Source organism: Chiloscyllium plagiosum, chromosome 4 (assembly GCF_004010195.1).
Source record: "Chiloscyllium plagiosum isolate BGI_BamShark_2017 chromosome 4, ASM401019v2, whole genome shotgun sequence".
Classification (NCBI taxonomy): domain Eukaryota; kingdom Metazoa; phylum Chordata; class Chondrichthyes; order Orectolobiformes; family Hemiscylliidae; genus Chiloscyllium; species Chiloscyllium plagiosum.
Window position 1 is genome coordinate 120,400,841 of NC_057713.1, and position 23,537 is coordinate 120,424,377.

Genomic DNA, 23,537 nt, shown 5'->3' on the forward strand with positions numbered 1-23,537 from the left:
GCCTTCGAGGAAATGAGAACAGGTTTTATCTCAGCATGTAGGTGTACCTTTTCCCAGCAATCACAGTCGCTCCTTCAGCATATAATTAGACAATCTCTAGCCAAGTAGTTGCATGAGCCAGTATACACTTCTCTTGACTGATTAATCATCTTTGTAATTCCTTGCATTGCACTAATCACTGAAGGTGGGTTGCACCAGTTTGAAGATTCAGGACAAAGTAGGGACACTCAGTGCTGAAGTCAGCAAGTGATGTGGAGGTGCTGGTGCTGGACTAGAGTGGACCAAGTCAAAAGTCACATGAAACCAGGTTATAATCCAACATGTTTATTTTAAATAACAAGCTTTTGGAGCACAGCCTTTCATCTTCACCTGACGAAGGGGCAGCGCTTCAAATGTTTGTGATTTCAAATAAACCTGTTGAACTATAACCTGAAGTCAGCAGTTGCTGACTACAAATACCTATAATCAATGTGGTGGAAACATTCTGTCTCCCACTGGCAGTTAATCAAAAGATATCTTGGCATCAACAGTACTGAATGTTTTAAAAAAGCTAAGCAACAAGATAAACTGAACTGTTCATATCGTAAACAGAAAGTTAAAATCATATCATTATCAACTTTGATTTACTTTTCAACTGAAGAAACTCTATTGACAACTGTTGAAAATAGCTTGGGATTTTTGATCACGAGCAAACTAAATTTATATCACTTTAGCTTCTCAAGAGCAATACAGATGTTCAACAGAATTACAGTGTCTGTCGTCAGTTTTTGGAAAGGGAACAATTGCAAGGGCAAACTACAATCTGTGGGGAAACTCTATGGAACTTCATACAGGGGAGCAAAAACTAACAGACAACTTCTGAATTTTCATATTATTCTGCGCATATCTGAGAAAGTGTATAAGGTATGAGCAGGTGCGGAAAGAGGCAAAAGTGAGGACTGCAGATGCTGGAAACCAGAGTTTAGATTAGAGTGGTGTTGGAAATGCACAGCAGGTCAGGAAGCATCAGAGGAGCAGGAAAATCGATGTTTCGGGCAAAAGCCCTTCATCAGATATGGAAAGAGTTAAGTTTAGGGTTGCTTGACAAAGGCTCAGCTAGCATGACTTTGACCAGATAAGAACTTGCAGTAAATAACGAGGTGCTGGAAGCAAGGGTAGTGGTTTATCGAGGTGAAGAACATCCATTGTGCAATGCCAGTTAATGAGGTGAAGAATATCATTGTGTAATGCCAGATGACTTAATCTTTACTGTTGGTACTTACTGATTGTAACAGTCACCCAATCACACGGTGGCACAGTGGTTTGCACTGCTGCCTCACAGCACGAGAGACCCGGTTCAATTCCTGTCTCAGGCAACTGACTGTGTGGAGTTTGCACATTCTCCCCATGTCTGCGTGGGTTCCCTCCAGGTGCTCCGGTTTCTTCCCACAGTCCAAAAATGTGCAGGTTAGGTGAATTGGCCATGCTAAATTGCCCGTAGTGTTAGGTGAAGGGATACATGTAGGGGAATGGGTCTGGGTGGGTTGCGCTTCGGCGGGTCGGTGTGGACTTGTTGGGCCGAAGAGCAAGTTTCCACACTGTAAGTAATCTAATCTAATCAATATAGATGTCACCTTATTTGGATTCTACTCCCTGTAAGTGACGATGTAATTCCTTAAGAATCTGCTGTTCAAGGAAAGATTGAGAACTCATGTTTTTGTTGACGTGGGTGATCACTCTCTCTCCATGGCTCGGAATAAAAGTAAAGAATGTAAAGCTATACTGTATTTCTGAGTGTTTGCTTCAACTGATACGGGTATACAAAAATGGGATGACATATCCAAAGTTCCACAGTTTAAAAAACACACTAACAGTTTCACGATCAATGCCACACTGAAATCAAGTTCAATGTATTTTTAACTCTGAAGTTCAGTTTTCAAACCTAAGTGCTCAGTTTACAGTAATAAACATCTAAAATAGTGGGGAAAAAGATTGGATAGGCTGGTCCTGAATCCACTGAAGTTTAGACGAATAAGAGATGATCTCAGTGAAATGTATCAAGACCTGACAGGGTGGTTGGTGAAAGGATGTTTCCCCTTTTCAATAGACTCGAACAAAAGCAGACAGATTAAAAATGGGCGGGATGGGGGACGAGAGGAGCAGAATTGTTTTCTGTTTGAGTTTGAAAATCTTTGAAACACTCTTCCAATATGATTGATATTATTAAGAGAAAGGTTCAAGTATGCCCATTTGAGGGAGATAATAAAAGGTACTAGCATCTGTCAAAACTAAGCAACATTAGACACTTTATGAAAAGCTTCGTACTGGGAGTAACTATACATTATTATGCTTTGTGCAGCCATCCTTTAATTTGGAATGGATTTAAATACTAAAACCATATGTTACACAGGATCACAAGCCAGAAATTAATCTTTATACCAAGCCAACAAACTTTTGTCTAGACTGATTTTTTAAAAATCACTACTAAGATTTAACCACTAATATGCATTTAGGCATTTCCAGGTGGTCATGGTACACATATGCAACATGAAACAACTACATAAGAACTGAATCTAGATCCGATTAGGAGATCTATGGCTGCATTTCTTCATGTTTCTCCAATAACCAACACCTTTAAAACATTTTCTACAGGGATGATCATTATGCAATTCCAGGCTTTGGTCACCAGGTGATGCCATGGAGCAAGTCACTGAACACTACACTAACTATTTAACCTACTCAAAATGAGATAACTTGTTAAACATAAAATTAATTTCAGACCACTATTTTAATTATTCAACTAGTTCGGTATTCCATTCTTCAGTCACTTATGGCGAGGTAGCACCCTACTCAGTGCATAATCCCCTACAAACCCAACTGCAAATTCTTCTAGATCCACAACTGCAGCAACTTCATTCAACCTTAAATCCAGTCACAGTTTTTGACATTTTGTCAAGCCTCCATGTAGCTCAGCATCACCTTCACAAAGGCAACACCCACATCTTGTAAATGAATTTAAATAAAAATCAGAAATCAAAATAACATTTTAAACATACGTGAAAGAATATCATTAAAGTTAGCCATAACTCAGACTCTCATTATAAGTAAAAGAGAAAATGCTGGAAGAAGTCAGGAGGTCTGGCAACATATGGAGACAGAAACAGCTAACACTAAAGCTGATATAATTGTTCATCTCAAAACTTTAATTCTGTTTCTTTTTCCACATTTGCTGTCACAGACCTGCTCGGCTTCTCCAGCACTTCTTTTAATTTCAGATCTCCAGCATTCACAATATTTGATTTTTACTCGATTCACTTATTTTAAGAGGTGCTCCTAGAAATCAAATGGGGAATAGAAAATAGATGTTTCTCACATGACTCAACGTCACTATGTCAGGAATTATCTGTAAATAAGGAGTCAAGTATTTAAAGCAGGTTACGAAACAGATAGGTCAGAGGGTAAATATGATTTGGATTCACATGAAGTGATATTGTGTTTATGGTTGAAATCATTTCATGGGTATGTTAGTTGCTGATTCATGAAATTGTGACAAACTAGACTAATTTCAAAATACTGCAGATGCTAGAAATGTGAAACAAACACAGAAGGCTGGAGGAACCCAACACGTCTGACGGTGTTTATGGGAAAAGAAACACAGTTAACATCTTGAATTCAATATGATTCTCTTTCGGAAGAGTTCTGAAGATCCACCTTCAGGTCACTGGACTCTAAATGTTAACTCTGTTTCTATCTCTGCAGATTCTGCCAGATCAAATGAATTTCTCCAGTAATTTCTGTTTTTGTGAATTATAATAATGGTCAGATGAAACTCTTGGATTTTCCAATGCAGAAAGATGTGTAATACTGCTTTGGGATAAAGTGGGACATGTTGCTCCTTGACAAGAGAGATAAAGAAAATTAGTGGTGGAGAGCACATTAGCTGTTGAAACACAGGGTCTCTCATTGATGCTTTTGATATGGTATCTTATTTGTTTTAAGATCTTGCAAGAAATGGTCTGTGTAAAAGGGTCTCGACAACAACACAATAGAATGGTACACACATCAATAGTCTTTGCGGATAATATACATTCTACGAAAATGCGATGGATATAATAAGTTTAAAGCAGACACTTCGGGGGGATTCAAGATGGCAGCAATCTAAGCATCGCAGCACAAGCGGGACGAACCTCTAACCCGCCAAACTCAAGCCATCGCGATATCTTGGAGTTCCAAGAAACGTCTAAAAATTAACTTACCTGTGTTTCCAGCTGTCCAGAGATGCCGAAAAAGGGGAAAGGAACATCCGAGGCCGGGTCTGCAGATCAGCCTGCAGGATCCTCGGAATCAATTATTTTCCAGGCCCTGGTGAACGAGTCGCAAAATCATGTGAGATGCTGGGAATACAGATTGAAGAGAAGCTGGCTCCAGTCTCTCTCATGCTGCAGAAGCATGAGCATCAGCTGGGAGACCTAGACAAGAGGACGGTTGAGGTGGAGCACAGGGTCACAGTGGTGGAAGCTCATGCCAGTTCATCCAAGGATAGGATCCAAGCCCTGGAGATGCAGGTCCGTAATTTGCGTGACCAAATGGATGATCTTGAGAACAGGGACAGGAGAAAAGACATTTGGACCATTGGTCTACCTGAGGGTAAGGAAGGTGAGCAGCCTGCAGAATTTGTTGAGGACTGGCTTCCGAAATTCCTTGACTTGGAGGCTGGCATGAGAGGATGGAAGATAGAGAGGGCTGACCGGGTCGCCCACCATTTCTGAGACAGGCCAATATTTCACTCATCCTTAAAAAAGGGAAGGACCCAGAAGACTGTGCTTCATACAAGTCCATCTCGCTCCTAAATGCGGACTTTAAAATCCTCTCTCAGACTCTTGCGTTAAGGCTCGAGATGGTGTTACGTTCTATTGTTAAAGAGGACCAGACAGGCTTCATAAAGGATCGCCGATCATCCAGTAATGTCAGGAGGCTTAATGTAATTCAAGCATGCCAACAACAGTCAATACAGGGATTGGTAATTTCTCTAGACGCAGAGAAGGCATCTGACCGAGTTGAGTTGCCGTACCTTTTCTTTACTCTAGAGCGGTTTGGTTTGGGCGAAGTCTTCATAGGATGGGTAACGTTTCTCTACGGTGGCCCTCTTGCGGCAGTCATCACCAACGGGGTACGATCAAGCAATTTTAATATTTTTAGGGGCGGCCAGCAGGGCTGTCCCATTTCACCATTGCTTTTTACGTTGGTGATTGAACCATTGGCGGAGGCCATTCGTGGGGATCGCTATATACCAGCTCCAGAAGTGGGGTCAAAATTACATAAGATTTCGTTGTATGCAGACGATGTCCTAATTTTTTTGACAAATTCAGCAGTTTCAGAGCCTCGCCAGATACATTGCATTCGCGAGTTTGGTGCTTTTGTGGGGTACAAGATTAATTTTGTGAAATCAGAGGCCATGCCTATGGGTGGTCTTATGAAGGAGCTAACTCCTGAGGGTGACTATCGATTCCCATTTAGGTGGTCACAGGGGGATTTTGTGTATTTGGGCATATTCATTACTCCAGTTCTGGATCGGCTGTTCAAAGCCAATGAAACAAGATCTTCAAAGATGGAAAGCACTTCCCAGTCTCGTGGTTGGGTCTGAAAGTGCTTAATAAGATGAATATTCTCCCCTGTTTACTATACCCTATACGGATGCTCCCCCTGATTTTCAATAAGCAAACACTCAGGAGGCTGAATGGCTGGTTCAGCTTCTTTATTTGGCATCGTAAGCGGCCCCTCATTAAATAAGCCCAACTGCAATTGCCTCACAGCTTGGAGCAAGTGGATCTTCCGGACATTAAGAATTACCAATTAAGCTTGCTTTTGACCTACGTGAGTGATTGGGTTTGTGGACATCCTCTTTCAATATGGCTAAATATCAAAGTCTCCCAGGCAAGGTGCTCCCTTACCAGTTTGCTGTTTTTGGACAAAACCAAGACAGTTAGGGAATATTGCCATAACCAATAGTCATCAATACTGTTAAAGCATGGAGGACAATTCGGCAGAGGGAAGGCAATATTGGCAAAACATCTTTGTTTCCACCTTTAGTGGGTATGCTGGGTTTTCAACGGGGGATGATAGATTCAGGATTTAAACATTGGGCAGCTACGGGTGTGCCTTGCATAGGTGATTTATTTGAGGGTGATGTAATGATGTCTTTCAAACAGTTAGTAGAAGTACGAGTTATCTAATAGAGACCGCTTTCATTTTTTTCAAGTTAGGGATCTTATTAAAAAAAAAAAGTCACACTTTTGACTGATCGCTACAAATCTGACATAGAGAGGGGGGTGCTTAGTGCTAAGAGTACACTTTCTGTCAGCACTTTATATCATCAATTGGGGGGTGCCACCTCAGATGAGTTTGATCGATTCTGCAGGATGTGGATGAGAGAGCTGGATGTTGAAGTCTCCTCAGAGGCATGGAACGATATTTGAGATAATGCAAAGAAGATATCAATTTGCAATAGGACCCATGCTTTACAGTTGAAGATTCTCCACAGGGTCCACTTGGCTCTGGATCGTTTGTCAAAATTTAAACCAGGGGTATCTTCAGCATGTCCCAAGCGCAAGGTCTGCACGGGCACTCTTACCCATTGTCTCTGGTCTTGCGATAGGCTTCAAACATATTGGAGTGCTGTGGTGGGTGCAATGGAAAGGATTTTGGGTGTAAGGGTGGAGAAGACTTGCCCACCGTATTTCCTGCAGACATGCAAAGAAAAAACTTTTCAATATCCTCGCGTTCTGTGCAAGAAAGAATGTCTTGGATATCCGAAAATTCCCCGACTTGTCAGGTTGGCGGAAGATTGTTATGGAGCATATTCCTTTGGATTTTCTCACAAATATGGTACACCACAAAACTGAGAATTTTTACAAGACATAGCCAAACTTTTTGGAATACCTTGATACAAATTTATCTGCCACACTAAAAAAGGCTTTTATGGAGCCATAACGATTGTGTTTTATGAGTCCAATATCTAGGGAGGAGGAACTGTGAACGTATGAGTGTTTTGTTTGGCTGGGCTGAGTTATTACTATTTATTAGTTTGTTGTTGTTTATTTATTTATTTAGTTAAATAGCCAGTTTGGGTTTTTTTAATTCTATACTTTTCTATATATGTTTATACATGTGTACATGAGGGTGGTTTGGGGATTTTTTGGGTTTTTTTTTGCACTGTTTAGAATTGTACTGTTTTGTACTTTTTGTAATATTAAAAAATCTATTTTTTCAATAAAAATATATTTTTGAAAAGCAGATGCTTGAGGGAGAAAAACCACGAAGGTTGGGTGGGTAGTCACTAGTCATCAGCTGTCAGATCACTTCAATAAGAGGAATGTCTCAACAGAAACATTGCTGAAGGTTCACGAAGAAAGATGTTTCATCATGTACTGGTGGGAATATGTTGCGCACGCCAGTGTGTGGGGAACCTTTGAATGGCTGCCTGGCTGTGCAGCTCAGAGAGAGCATTGTTTTTTATAAATCTGTAGTCTAGAACAAACATTAACTTCCGCCTTGAGATTTTTCTACCTATGGAATTTTTTATGAATACAATTTGTTTTCTTAAAAGAAAGGGAGCCTGTGAGAGTTGTAAGGGTCAAACAGATCAGCTACAGAATTTACAGAGCTGGTGATATGTAGTCTATTTAAAAGTGCATTTTACCCCAGAGTGCTTCTGGATAGGGAAGAGAAAGACAGAAATTAATGTTTGCTCGAGACTACAGATTTATAAAATCCAATGCTCCCTCTAAACTGCACAGCCAAGCAGCCACTCAAAGGTTTCTCATTCACTGCTCGTGCACAACATAGTGACATCTGCTTTCAGAAGTTGCTCCACACACAGCAAACAATAAAATTAGAGGGCAAAATGAATAAAATCTTTATAAATCTCATGAATGTCTTTTCATGCCTAATTCAATATACTGACAGCGGTATATATAACAATTCTGAGGTTTTGTAAATCTTCATTCAAAAATGTGGATACCATATACCATAAGAATTGAGAAAAGCCAGTCTTTTTGTTCATGTAAATATACATTCATTAAATTTGCACAAAGTTAACAAATTCAACCCTGAGGCACAATAAGATAAACTTGCTGTTTGTGACACACTTCAGACATGCACATCAGACAAATTTGTACAACTGAAGCATATAGTTATTAATGTAATGTCCTTTCTGCTGTTGCCAGAAGTAAAGATGTATAATACTTATGCTCAAATGCTTTATGGCAAGAAGATTGCTGATGATTGAGAGTGATGGTGAAGGATATACAAGAGCTTAACATGTTCATATAAAGTTAGCTCACAAGGGTCTGAGTTTATTGAAAGAAATCTTAATTGTCAAAACCACAATAAGGTTTCAACTTCATTTTGGCTTCAATTCCGCATTCCTGCCTACCACAATCAGATCAGCCATTACCTTACAAAGCAGTTCTACAGACTAGAGGAGCCAAATGGCCTACTATGCTCCTAAGGAAAGTGCCAGGCATCACATTCCAGATGTAATTCGATTGGTCAAACTACCCTTCTTAAAGCAAAACACACTTTATTCGCATGTATAGTTAAAAGACAACAAAAGGAAGAAAGAAATTGGAATAACTTAATTCTACTGGAAAACTTATCAGAATAACAAGATTATTTAACCATTAAACAGTAACTGTTCCAATATAGTAACACACTATGATCACATGCTTGGCAAAGGGAAATTCAGTAAATTAGCTTGTCTCACATACAATTTAAGCAGCAGGAAGAGAACTCCTGCCTTTAGCCATAACAGACAAAGGAAAAACAGCTTCCAAATCAAGCATCAACTACTGCTGGAAATAGTAAGACTAAAAATCCTGATTCTGTGGGAGTCTGAGCTAGCCCATTCAGGCTGCTTCTATTGTTTCAACTAAAAAAAAATACCCAAGGCCTCAAGTTGTTTATTTTATTGGCTCTGAACAGACTGCTTATTATCACTCAACCTTGCATTGTTAGAAAAAAGACAGAATGCACATGTTAAAACCACAGTATCATCACATTACATTCATTTGCAATGATAGCACAATGATCCAAAACAAATTAACTGTGACGATTATCCTCATACTTTCTCCTGCAAGAATATAAATCACTCTGCTCCTCCAACAGTGCAAAATCCACTTCCATCTTCTGGCTATAATTAATGACAGCAAAATAAAGTTTAAGCAGAAGAATTCAAGAGCAAATAATTTTTTGAAATTTTTAAAAATTATTTCTGGGGATTTTCATTTCTCACAAACAAAGGCATATTGCAAATGCAGCATGATGGCTCAGTGGTTAGTACTACTGCCTCACAGCACCAGAGACCCGGGCACGATTCTAGCCTCAGGCAACTGTCAGTGTGGAGTTTGCACATTGTCTCCGTATCTGCATGGGTTTCCTCTGGGTGCTCTGGCTTCTTCCCACAATCCAAAGATGTGCAGGTTAGGTGAACTGGCCATAGTGCTCAGGGATGTGTAGATTAGTTGCATTAGTCAGGGGCAAATGTAGAGTAATAGCGGAATGGGTCTGGGTGGGATACTCTTCAAAGGGTCGGTGTGGACAGTGTTGGGCCAAACAGCCTGTTTCCACAGAATCTAGGGATTCTGTGATTCATCAAGTTCCAGAACTTCATCACCTTGACTGAAAAAAAAAACCTTTACTTTCATCTCATACACCTATACTTCAGTTACTGACCCCCTCTAATAACAAATTGTTTTTTCCTATTCACTTCATCTAAACCTGTAGTGTGGTCTGCAGACCAACAATGATACTCCTAGCTCCTCTAGATAGGCTGCAGGAGGATGATGTGGTCAATCACATTAAAGTCTGCAGACAGGTTGAGCAGTATAAGGAGAGAACATTTACCTTTGTCACGGCAAAGGATTGATTTATGATTTTGATTAATTCCCTGAATCTAAGTCCAGAACAGCCCCTCCATTTGTTATACTTAGCACCTAATGGCTATAAATGTTCTGAATACATGAAGAATTCTGTGAGCTCATTACCTTTTATGAACAGTTGTTAGATTAGTTAAAAAGCCTCAATTATTGCCCTCCTTTTTCTGTGCCTCAGCAATTATCCATCATATTTTCTTTATCTTTCTCAAACTGTTCAGAGGTCCTAAAAGGTACATCAGTATCCAACAATAGGATTATCCCTGGTTCCTCAGTTCAATATTTAAGGCTTCATTTGGTGCTGCTTCCAGCTGACCACTCCCCTTACAACTGGGAATTGTTCATGCAACCGAGGTTGTAAGAATCTCACACCCGTCTTTGTAAAATTGAAATCTACCTATCCCACCTGGAACCCAGTAAGCAGTAATATTCAGATGTCTTTCTTTTTCTTTCAGTCAATTTGCTGTGATTGCTTGATATCATATCTCTGTGCCCTCAGCTTACCTGCCTTTCTCACTACACTCCTTGTCTTGCAAGGCATACCACTAATTACTGAATAGGACTCCAAATAGTACAACTGTACAGTTAGGTTCTACCTTTGCTGAAACTAAAGGTCTTCCCGCGGCACCATGCCACTCAGTCACACACACTGTCCTCCTGTGTTGTATTCATTTGCACATGACAATCAGTGTAATTCAGAGATACTGCCTTTGAGATATTAATTTTCAATTTCTTTCCTAGCTCCTTGAAATCTGCAGGGAAGGCCTCACCCCACTCTCAAGCTATGTCATTAGTACCACATGGACTACAACCTTGTGTTGTCGCTGCCCTTAATCCAAGAAAATTCAGCATACGTTCCGTGACAGCCCTGACATCAGGGAGTGAACGCACCATGCTCAAGTCACATTTATTTCCATCACTACTCAATCCTATAACATAGCTGCTTTGTTGACCTTCTTCTCCCCACTTTATACTATGCTGTTGACTTGGCTCTGATTGCTTTTTCCTGAGGAGGTATTATTTGATCAATTTTACCATATCAAATCATTTTCTTAAGAACTGAAAACCAGCTAGAGGGGGAAATGCATTTGGGGACCCCTACCTTATCCATTCCTGCCTGGCTGTACAGCAGTCACCCTGTCTCTCTCTGCCTGTGGACCATGAAACTTACAAGGTAAAAACAAGGGCTGCAGATGCTGGAAACCAGATTCTAGATTAGAGTAGTGCTGGAAAAGCACAGTAATTCAGGCAGCATCCGAGGAGCAGGATGCTGCCTGAACTGCTGTGCTTTTCCAGCACCACTCTAATCATGAAACTTACAACCCTTATAACTCTGAGGTATCATATCAAACGCAGATCAGAAAAGGATCGCTGATCCGATTCAGAGGAAGAAAGAGCTGCCTTATGAGAAAAGGCTGAGCTCATCATCATTTGAAGTTTAAAAAGAATGCAGTTGAGGGAGCTTGATGGGGAGAGGTTGTTCCCCCTCCTGGGGCACTCTAGACTTAGAGGACATAGTTTTAGAGTAAGGAGCTGCCCAATTATGACAGTGTTGAGAAGGAACTTTTCACTGTGCATCACAAATCTATGACTTATGAAGAGACTCAAAAGTTGTCAGGAAGACATGGAAAATGTACGTGAGACTAAGATTAACCATAATCTTACTGAAAAGTAGAGCAGATCAAGGAATCTTATGTCCTACACCTCTCCCTATTTCTGATGGTCTTACAATGCTGAAACACGCTCTCTGCTCTCTCCTTCCTCCACCTCACCAGCCCCCACTGTGCAATCAACCAGCACGTACCCGACACATGGTGCATTTGTTCACCATCTTCTTGAGCAATTAGAGATGGGCATTAAACATCGGCTTCACCAGCAAACGCTCACCTCATTAACAAATAAGAAAAGAGAACTGTCAAAATTCACTTGAGGCAACAAACAGAAAAACTATTTGGACAAAGAGGAAGTTAAATAGATGAGTCACGAAATACTTGCAATGGCTGCACATGGCAAGCCTGCAGGTAATGAAAGCAGTGAGGCCAGAAAAATTGACACCAGAAGATCTTTACAATGACACACCTGGATTCAATCCAAACATCTCACAACTAGCTCTGAAACAAATTATTTCTTTACCTATAAATTGATCAGCTATTACACTTTCAGCCTAATCACAAGTACTCCAGATCCATGTATTCTGCTCTAACTGAGGAGAAAACCACAAATAGATACAACACAAACAGAAGCTCAGCACAAGCAAGTGCCATGGTTGGCCAAAGTCTAATGGATTCTAAAACACCTGAGGCCAAAACATTTAGCGATTAAGTCAAGCCAGATACCCCCCATCTGAGATGGTACATGCAGCGAAAGAAAAGCAGATGGGTACTACTTAAATTACACAAACGTAAAAGAATGAAAATCATTTCAAGTAAAAGGCAATAGCCAATTCAACAGATAAAGCTCAAGCAAATACACCAAATTAAGTGTCAGGCACCTGAAGATTCATCCTCTGAGAAAACAATTTTCAGCCTAACTTTGCTTTACTCCTAAGTAACTGAAAATAGCTCTTGTGGTGCATTGGTAGTGTCCCTACTCCTAACCCCAGAGACCTGGGTTCAGGTCCCAATTGCTTCAGAGGTGCGTAACTACATTTCTGAACAGGTCGACAAAAAAGGTAATATTTTCGCCCCAGAAATGTGACATCTGAGGTGAGATTCTGTGAACTACTGTTTTTCACAGGCACATGACAGGTATATTCTGGATAAGTTTTAAGACAATTATATTTTGAAATGTAAAGAAAATTTTCAGTTTGATTTTTCAAGAGTAACATCACAACTCCTATCGGTCACCATCTCGAACCTCGCTGAAATCAAACAAAAAAGGTACAAAGCAAATCATAACCTGACTTCTATATCTTAGTTTCTTTTTTCAAGAACCGTTCAAGGAGAATGCATCCCAAAATATTCAGTCAATTCATATTCGTGCAATGCTTGTTGTACCACCATATATCTTAACTGCTCTCATTAGTTACATTACAATTAATTTCCACATGTGGAAAATATGTCATAGCATCAAGCAAACTGATATATCCACAATCATTCTGCTCCAACTCTAGTACTAACTCTTCAAGAAAAATGACACCGCTTTCAAGTAAGCACATAATTCTTGAACACTGACCTAATCCAAACTGTTGAGCAGTCACCCTATCCAAACACTCACCTTTCCCCTACGCCCGTTGCCCCCATCCTGGTCCTCCCACTGCCAATCCACTCCACGTACCACTCGTGCACCTGCAAAAATCCCTCTTGCAGTTATCTTCTTTGACTTCCGTCGAGATTCCAGCAAAACTCTAATCAAAAGGAAAATGAAGATTAAATGCTTAAGAAATTTACATATTCTTAAGAAAATGTATACAGATCTCCATACAACCCATCCCTTCTAACTCCACTCGCTTTACTGACCCACCCCATTATTTATTAAGGTCTTCTCTTTAGGTTTCCAGAGATCACAAACATAATTAAAATGCCGTTCAATGAGGCCAAATCCAAATTAATGTCATATCTGGCTCTTAATTTTAGCTTTCCTTGGCATCTTAAACTATGCCTTTTTCAAACAAGTCAGAAAAACACTCCTTTACTACCCTCTGTGTATGTCCAAACCAATTTTACATCTAACTTGCCGTCTCACCATGGATTCTATACAACTCAATCTTCTGGACGGGCCTACCATATCAAATGCTTTGCAAAGTCTGTGTAAACAACATCCACTGTCCTATCATCGTCAATCAGTTTGTCACTTCCTCAAAAAATTTAATCAAGTATGAGACAAGACCTCCCCCGCATATTGCCATGCAGAAAATCCCCAACAGCAAGTTTGCAGATGACGTAAAAGTTTGTGGAGTTATGGATCGTGAGGCAGATTATCATCTACTGTAAAGTTGGGCAGAAAAATTGCAGATGTAGCTTAATTTAGACAAATATGAGGTTATGCATTTTAGGAAGTCAAATGCAAGAGGAAAGTATACTGTAAGTGGCAGGACCTGTGGAGTATTCATATACAAATGGATCTAGGGGCTCAAGTCCATATCTCCCTAAAAGTGGCAAGACAAGTAGATAAGGTGAAGGAGTATCTGGATTAGTGGTGCTGGAAGAGCGCAGCAGTTCAGGCAAGATCCAAGGAGCAGCGAAATCGACGTTTCGGGCAAAAGCCGATTTCGCTGCTCCTCGGATGCTGCCTGAACTGCTGTGCTCTTCCAGCACCACTAATCCAGAATCTGGTTTCCAGCATCTGTAGTCATTGTTTTTACCAAGGTGAAGGAGTATGACATTCTTGGTTTCATTAGTTGGGCAAGTCATGTTGCAGCTGTATAAGACTTTAGTTAGGGCACATTTTGAGTCGTGCGCGGTTCTGGTTGCCACAATGCAGGAAGAATGTGGAGAATTTGGTTAAGGTGCAAAAGAGGTTTATCAAGATGTTGCCTGGATTGGAGTGTATTTGCTTTAAGGAGAGTTTGGACAAACTTGGATTGCTTTCCCTTGAGCATCAGAGGCTGAGGGATGACCTGACAGTAATATGTAAAATTATGAGGGGCATGGATAGGGTGGATAGTTGGGACTCTTTTTCCGAGATTGGAAATGTCAAACACTAGGTGGCATAGGTTTAAATTGACAGGTTTAAAGGAGTCAGAGTTATACAGCATGAATCAGACCCTTCGGTCCAACTCAACCTTGCCGATCAAGTTTTCCAAACTAAACTAGTTCCATTTGCCTGCGTTTGGCCCATATCCCTGTAAGCTTTACCTATGCATACATCTTGGAGAAAATAAGGTCTGCAGATGCTGGAGCTTAGAGTGAGATTCAGATTCCTGATGAAGGGCGTATGCCCGAAATGTCGATTCTCGGATGCTGCCTGACCTGCTATGCACTACACTACTCATACATCTGGCCAATGTCATTTCCATGTGGTAACTGTACTTGCATCTAGCACTTCCTCTGGCAATTCATTCCACATACAAACCACGATGAGAGAGAAAAAGCTGCCTTTTAAATCTTTCTCCTCTCATCTTAAAGTTATGCCCTCTAGTTTTGAACTCCTGTACCTTAGGGAAAAAGTCTTCACTATTCACCTTATCTGTGTCCCTCGTGATTTTATAAAACTCTATAAGGTTACCCCTCAACCTCACGAACATTCTGTACAGCTGACATTCCAACTCTTACACTCAATGCTCTGACCAATGAAGGCAGCATGCCAAACGCCTTCTTCATCACCCTGCCTACCTGTGACACCACTTTCAAGGGACTATATACCTGAACCTCTAGGTCTCTCTGCACAAAAACACTCCCTAGGACCCTGACACTAATTAAGTCCTGCCCTGTTTTGTCTTACCAAAATGCAACATCTCACATTTATCTAAAGTAAACTGCATCTGCCATTCCTTGGCTCACTGGCGCAAGTGATCAAGATCCCGTTGTACTCTCAGATAACCTTCTTCATTGTCCATCACACCACCAATCTTGGTGTCATCCACATGCTTCCTATATTCTCATCCAAATCGCTTATATAAATGGCAAACAACAGTGCACCCAATTGATCTCTGCGGAACATCGCAAGTCACAGGCCTCCAGTCCAAAATCCAACATTCCACCACCAGCCTCCTACCATCGAGCCAATTTTGTATCCAATTGGCAGCTCTCCCTCGATACTATGTGAACCAACTTTACTAACCAGTCTCCCGTGCACAATCTTGTCAAACACCTACTGCTCTGCTCTCATTATTCTCCCAGCACAGGTCCTCAGAAACCTCAAGCAAGTCTGAGAGACACGAATTCCCAAAGAGATGTACATGGAAAGCTTTTTCACATGGAGGTGGGCAGATGCCTAGAATGTGCTGCCAGGTGAGGAGGGAGAAGCAAAGACTATAGCAGTGTTTAGAGGCATTTACACAGACACATGAACCGGAAGGAAATGGAAGGATGTGGACCAGGTGCAGGCAGATGGGATTAGTTTAGAATGGCTTCAGGGCTTGTTTCTCTACTGTCTGTTCTATATTATAACTAGGATATTTTTTCCGTGAAACATCCTTCCTTTTTGACACTACTTTGCAATTTGCTATTTCACAGCTTCCTAAAAGCCATTGATTGAAAGAGAAGGAAGATCATATGCTACAGTCATGTTCAAGTCCTCTGGTATCTCCAACAGCCAAATATTTCAAGGAATGACATTTACATTTGGACTACCACTTTATTACTTGTTTCTTACCCTGCCCAGGAGCTCTGCTTTTGCAGGTAGGAGTTCCAACCCAGGTGTCTCCATTAATGAGGAGTGCACTTAATGTGCAATTTTTCTATCACAGTATAGATTCATCATTGGAAGCCTTTCTATTTTCACAGCAGTAGCTGCTGTATTCCAGGGTTTAAAGGTAGCAGAAGCATTTTCATAAATTACAGACAGAAGTTGAGTGAGTCAGTAATCGGTTGGGTTATGTGGCAGGTGAGCAGGGAGCAGAAGGATGAGTCAGACTGCACAACTATACACTAGGGGGAGGGATGTGCATATGCATGTGTCAGTAGTGAGTCAGGAAGGTTAGTTTTATCGTTGCCAGAAGTTACAACAGGTTTTAATCTCTTACATTTTCAGCATAGGTGACTATAAACCCTCTGAAGTGTTTAACTTCTAAGTCAGGTGAGAGGCTGTTTCAGAGGGTTTCAGATGCTGGGTAATTGCCCATTGGAAGTTTAAACTTTCCAGTGGCTGAGGTGCAACTTGAAGGAAATTAGAGTTGAGGCCTTTACAAACCATGTACATCAACTAGTTGGTTTAGAAAGGCACCACATCACTTTAAAAAAAAAGTCATCCAACAAAAATTAACATGGTGTTGCATAAAAACTAGGAAATACTGACACCTTGACAGTCACATCTCAAAAACCTAGACGCGAATATGAGCTAAGACAAAATAACTGAATGCTCAGGTCACCATGCTTTCCTTGATTTGGACAGCCATCAGCAGCAAAACAATTCAGAGCTGATCAGAGTTGGATCATGAGAAGCTACAGATTCGTGGGCAGCACGGTGGCACAGTGGTTAGCACTGCTGCCTCACAGCGCCAGAGACCCGGGTTCAATTCCCGACTCAGGCGACTGACTGTGTGGAGTTTGCACATTCTCCCAGTGTCTGCGTGGGTTTCCTCCGGGTGCTCCGGTTTCCTCCCACAGTCCAAAGATGTGCACGTCAGGTGAATTGGCCATGCTAAATTGCCCGTAGTGTTAGGTAAAGGGGTAAATGTACGGGAATGGGTGGGTTACGCTTCGGCGGGTCGGTGTGGACTTGTTGGGCCGAAGGGCCTGTTTCCACACTAAGTAATCTAATTGAAAATTTGACCTGGCTTGGGCATTAAGATTGAATTGCGTATTTCGTCAATGTGTCATTCAAACAATAGCAAGGTAACAAATGGGTGAAATCAGATTCCAAAGGCTTTGCTGTGTATCAAAGAAGTGGGAATTGTCTAACCACAGGAATTGCATATATTGCATTCACTGACAAGACAATATATAGATCATAACTACATTTACCGAGGGTGCAATGATAATGCTTTTTATTTTTATTGCTCAGACATAAGCATGCATTAAATCTTACGCATTCAGATTAAAACAGATCTTTTTGGTGACAGTTGTTCTATAACTTCATATCAATTTGAAATATGAAAATGTGTTTAAAAAGTGAATTAACTCTGATCCCCTGAATTCAAATAAAATGACATGCTCAAGTGGACCATATTTCTTCAACAAGTGATGGACTGGATGCATTAATCCTGGACTCTTGTACACAGAACAGGTTGACAGGCCAATTTTAAGTCTTAGCCAGGGGCAATAACAATTCATTTAAAAAGCAGGTACCCACTTCATTACGAAGAACTTCTATATGGATACTAGGTAAGTTAATTTAACTTAGTATATCACACATTTTTAGCAATAGTGTCAACTAAAATGAAACTTCAGTTGGATTACCAATATATTTTAGAATGAATGCCACAATAGGATAGCAACATACCAAGATCTACAATGACAATGTACACAAGTAATTTCTGAAAAAGGACAAATTTTTTAAAAATATGAATTACTGCTGACATTTCAGATCATCACCTGGGTGAAAAGTCAGTTGCACTAATAACTCTGACCAACAGTACACACAGCTTTCACATGAAGCACCATCACATCAGATACAGTTGCTGGATCAAAATCCTGGAATTCCCTCCCAAATGGCGTTGCAGGTTTACCCATTGCAAATGGACTGCAGTTCAAAAATGTAGCTGACTACCACTTTCTCAACAGCAATTAGGGATAGGCAATAAATGGCATCCCCATACCTGAATGAATCAGATACCTAAGTAGACATTATCTGTATGCAAACATAATTAATGAGTATTGACAACTTATGCAACAAGAAATGGAAGGTCGCATCAGAGTTTACCTCAAACCTGTCTCATCCAACATGTGCATACTACAAATATAGTGAATAAATGTTGACAAGGTGTACAAATATTTGGTCAATATTCCCCTCCCCTAACTAAAGCTGAATATAAGGGCCAAATCACCAACTTCAACATCAACTAAGGTCTGCCAACTTAACACGTCAGCAATCAAACCTTGGACACTGGTGTACAATAGTCACTCACTAAATAAACTCATCAAGTAATAATCAAACTATTCCACCCATTTCAGTACAAAAATAATGCTATGATCTAACCATCAAACCATGTTTACAGAATGCTGAACTTGCATGGCAAGAAAATTATCAGAATAAACAGTAAAGGTTCCTACAGTAAAGGACCCATAATCCTTCTGTAAACTTACCTCTCACTACCAGGAATGGTGATCCTATAGAACCTGTGCCTCAGATGGTGCTTATCGCCATGGTAGCAAACTGTACAAAGGTCATAATTAGTACACTCTGCACACTTCCAACGAATGCCAATAATTGGTTGTTGACGACACGTATCACACATTGTCCCATCATGTTTGATCCCTTTTGTTTAAAAAAAAATAAAAGGAAGTTAGCAAAATTTCAGAGTAAATTAAGAAAATTTGTCTAGTCCTATGTCCAAGTGTCCAGAAACACTCTATTGGACCTGATGGTTCTCCTCATGAATAGGAAGACAGTAAAATAAGCAGTCCATTGAGCCCTTCAAGCCACTCAATAAGGTCTGAGAGGATCTCAAATGTTTTGCAACCGTTAGCATCCTCAACTAAAAAGAATCTAGGAATTGGTTTCAATTCAATTAGAATTGTGCTCATCATCCTTCCATCATCAATACGCAAGGAACACAAGACAATGCTCGTAACTTAACCCTTCTTGTCACAACTGCATTCTGCACAACACAGACTTGTAAATCCTTTATGAGGTGCAGTACCCAGAATGCAATACAATACTCCAGATAAGATCTGAGACTAGTACCGTTGTAGCATAATATCTATCCCTTTTTTATTCTGATCCTCATGAGATGAGCACAAACAGTCCAACAGCATTTTAAACTTTCTGTTATGGAATCTGTCCAATAGCTTTTAGTGACTTTTATACATGAACATCTCAATCTCAAGGACCTTCAGTTCGCATCTGCTCATTATTTAGAAGTACTGGTCAGGATACGTCCAAAGTGACTGATCACACATTTTGCTTGCACGGTATTGCATCTGCCAGTCCATTTAATCTATCAACCACACCATGGAATGTTCCAATACTTGGTACATTATTGACTGTACCACACAACTAACTAAAACATATTTAGTCGTCAAATATAAGAAAAACTATTGGTCCCAAAACATACCACTAGGGGGATGATTAGTCATATCCTATAATTTGAGTACATACCCATTATTGCGACTCTATCAGCTGAAGCCCCACTAATTTCACATCCCGAACCAAAAGGTTACCCCAAATCAACATTACTGTTTGTTAACAGGGTCACAACGGTAGTGTTAACAGTGTAAACAGTTCTGAAGAACAGTTCAAAATAGTAACTGTTTCTCTCCATAGATTCAGCCAGACTTGCTGAGTTCCTCCAGCATTCTCCTTGTTTGTTTCAGACTTCCAGCATCCAGACAAATGTACTTTTATCATTTACCAGCTGACCTCCTCAAAAAAGTAGTCATGGTCTGTTCAGTCACACTGTCCCAAACAAAAACATCTTAACAACTTTCCCATAATTTTTTCCTCATCAAACAGGCCCATAAATTTATTAGTTTATCTCTTGCCCTTCTTAAATAGTGGTGTCTGTACTGAAAACATTTACCAAGTCCAGGAATGGAATGGAAAGGAAATTAAGCAGAAAGAACTCATGGGAATATCAGTTCCCAGGATTTCTATTTCTATTACTATCCAATCCCTCCAACTAGTAAAAGTAGAATTTAAATCATAAGCCATATATTACAGCACTTGCTTATTTCAAGCTACCTTTCACAAAGATTGCACAAACAAAAAAAAAGAAAAATAAGAAAGCACAGATTTAGGCCCAATCATGTTTGACGTTATACCATTTGAGACATTAGTTAGTTATGCAGAATCCGACGAAAAGTGTGGTGGTGAACTGGGTTTGTTTCCACTGCAGAAACTCAACCCAGTTCTTTCAGATGTTATTTACAAAGAATTGTCCAGATTTTTGTAAAGCACACTTGAATAATGAAAAATTAAGCAATTCATTTAAGTTAAATTCTAATTGCAAAGCAAACAAATTGATTAATACTAGGAGGTAAGTTGGAGATGAGAAGAAACTTTGGGAGGATGGAAGAATAAACAATTTTGCACTTCCAACTTAAATAGATTTAGCTTTCGTAATAAGGGATTACTAAAATTGGATGCGTTTCTGGAGTCAGAAGTGCATTTCTGGTTAACCCCACCTAAAAGCAAGTTTGATATCTCTCATATTATCAATTACTGATTCTAGCCCACAAGTCAAGAATCAGTATTAACTTTTTTTCCCTGTGCGGAGGATTGATATTAACATAAAGCCTGCTCAATCTAGGTAGGAAGCCAATGAAAACATCATCGAAGGACAGAGTTTCAACCAAGGCACAATATTGCAGTTTGAAAATCCTAACTCAGACTAAATTTCCCACAATATGCAAAACTTTATAAGTAGGTTTTCCAGGAAGCAGTTCTTTGCATTGATACCATCCATAATGACATGGCAATGAAGTGCTTTACAAAAGCTTTTGATGAATTGGAAGTCAGTAACGATAAAAGATCAGGAAAACATATCTTCAGATAGAGTAATGGAAGAGTAAAGTTAGATGCAAACTCTATTTACACTCAATTAGGTATTCAGATGGAAGGGTAAAGAAATTTCACCTGTCTTACAAACTTAATCTGCAGATATTGACTTTGTTGAAGAAAGTAATTACAAAACTAAACTTGGAATGAGAAGGCTTGAAACGCTACAGGGCTGAATATTTTTCTTCAAGTTCTATGAGAATGGAATCAATTGAAATTCCTACCTAACCGAAAGTTCTTTAGTTTAACAACATGACTACACTGTCTTTATTTCTTCAGATCATGAACTAGACTTGGCGTTAATACATTCCCTTCCAAAATAAAAAAGATCCAGATGTCCTAGGGGGGGGAAAAAAAAAGACATTGCCATACCACAACTACTGTTGCAAATGTATTTACTTCAGTTATAATCAAATTTCCATGTCACATCTGCCACAGCTGAAACTCAGGGCCACTAGCAATTTCTGAAGCACAAGGCAAATCAAGACACATAATACCAATGAAATAACCACACCTCATCTGAACAAGAAAGTCTACAGTCTTAGGAAACAAAACTTCTAAAATTAATGCAAACACTAATTATTTGTAGTCACACTTCTATTTTGAGATTGTTCACACTAAATATCCAATTTAATGGAGTAGGGCAAAATTGGAGAATACTGTATGACAGCAACTACTGAGGTCAACATTGCAAAGCAGTTTAATCTAACTATTAAAACTGCACATTCATGAAAGTTGAATTGTTGGCCCAGATATTCCAACAATGGTAGACTAGAGTTGCGCATCAGGACCATTTGTAAACCTTGATTCAGTTAACTACATGGGAGTTACCCAGCAAACTCAAAATTTTGATGAGCAATACCCTGAGTCTGGAACCCTCCAAAATAGCTCAAAGTCAGCAAGGTGCAATTCATTTCAGCTTATTACTCAGGAAAACTGAAGATTAAATACCTGCTCTAACTTTTCCATTTTGGATACTGAATATCTTGGAGGGGGGGGTGAACTGCTATCAGGTGACAGCAGCAGCTAGAGCAGTGGTCTCATGGCTGGCCCTGCTGTACAGAGGGGAGGGACAAAGCATAGGCCACCAGTAATTGGAGAGGCGATAGTCAGGGGCACATATAGGCACTTCTGTGGCAGCAAGAAAGACTCCAAAATGGCATGTTGCCTCCTGGATAGCAGGGTCATGGATGTCTCTAAGCTGGTAGAGGGCATCCTGAAACGGGAGGGTAAACAGAAGGAAGGCATTATCCATTTTGGGACAAATGATAGAGGTAGGAAGAGTAACAAGATCCTGCAATGACAATTCAGGGAGTTAGGCAGTAAACAAAAACGTTGGGCCTCTAGGCTAGCAATCTCAGGATTTGCTTTCCGTGCCATGTGCTACTGAGTTGAGGAACAGAGGCATAGTGTAATTGAACATGTGGCTAAACAGCTGGTGTAGGGGGAAGGACCTCCGGTAATGGGATGCCTTCCAGGGAAGGTGGGACCTGTAGCAGAAGGACGGCTTGAAGCTAAACTGGAGAAGCACCAATATCCTGACAGGGAGGTTTGACACTACAATTCAAGAGGGTTTAAATGAGTGTGGTGGGGGGCGGGAAGGGAAACAGGAGGTCACTAAGTATAAAGACTGGGGAAGAGCTTGAGACTGAAACAAATGTAGCTAACAGGAAGAGCGGTCAGGGAGAGATTGCTGAGCTCAGCAGAACTGGAAGCTTGGACGATATTTGCTTCAATGCAAAAGGTATAACCGGTCAGCCTGGTTTATTGCTTGCAATTATGTTGTTGTTGCTCACACAGACATGGAATCAAATGAAAGAGGGACAGTATTGGCAGCTTAATGTTCAAGGATATCAATGTTTTAGATGAGACAGAGAAGGAAGCAAAAGAGGTGCAGGAATTGCATTACACGTAAGGGACCGTATCACAACTGTGATGAGGGAGGACACCCTAGAGGGATCTTGCAGCGAGGCATTATGGGTAGAGCTCAAGAATAGGAAGGATGCAATCATTACGCTGGGATTGGACAACACACCTCCCAATGGGAGATAGAAGACAACACGGGGAACCTTGATTATCCGAACGTGATGGGCGGGCACTATTTCGTTCAGATAATCGATTATTCAGTTAATCGATTAAATGCCTTTCCTCTGGGGCTCGGAGTTTTTAAAGTCTGCTCCTAGTTCAGGAGACTGCAACAGCACACAGCGTGCAAGGCCCCACCCCAACACCGCCACCCTCCACCCCAACTCCATCCAACACCAAACCCCACCCCTCAACCCCATCCAACACTGCCCCCTGACCACTCCAACACCACCCCCTGACCCCTCCAACACCACCCCCTCAGCTCCGCAACCCTGTCCAACA

At 40.5% G+C, this 23,537-nt stretch overlaps 1 protein-coding gene across 3 annotated transcripts in view; it reads right to left on the reverse strand.

Annotated features, from left to right (window-relative positions):
• mib1 (MIB E3 ubiquitin protein ligase 1) overlaps nucleotides 1-23,537 on the reverse strand; it is a 148,175-nt gene that overhangs the window by 112,109 nt on the left and 12,529 nt on the right. For all 3 annotated transcript variants that reach the window (XR_006311503.1, XM_043689031.1, XM_043689030.1), the window contains exons 2-3: nucleotides 18,758-18,929; nucleotides 13,128-13,257 (exon numbers count right to left, since the gene is read on the reverse strand). Coding sequence is in view for 2 of the 3 variants with exons in the window: in XM_043689031.1 (XP_043544966.1) it covers nucleotides 13,128-13,257; nucleotides 18,758-18,929 (302 nt within the window). In the remaining variant the exon portion in view is untranslated. The remainder of the gene's footprint in view (nucleotides 1-13,127; nucleotides 13,258-18,757; nucleotides 18,930-23,537) is intronic.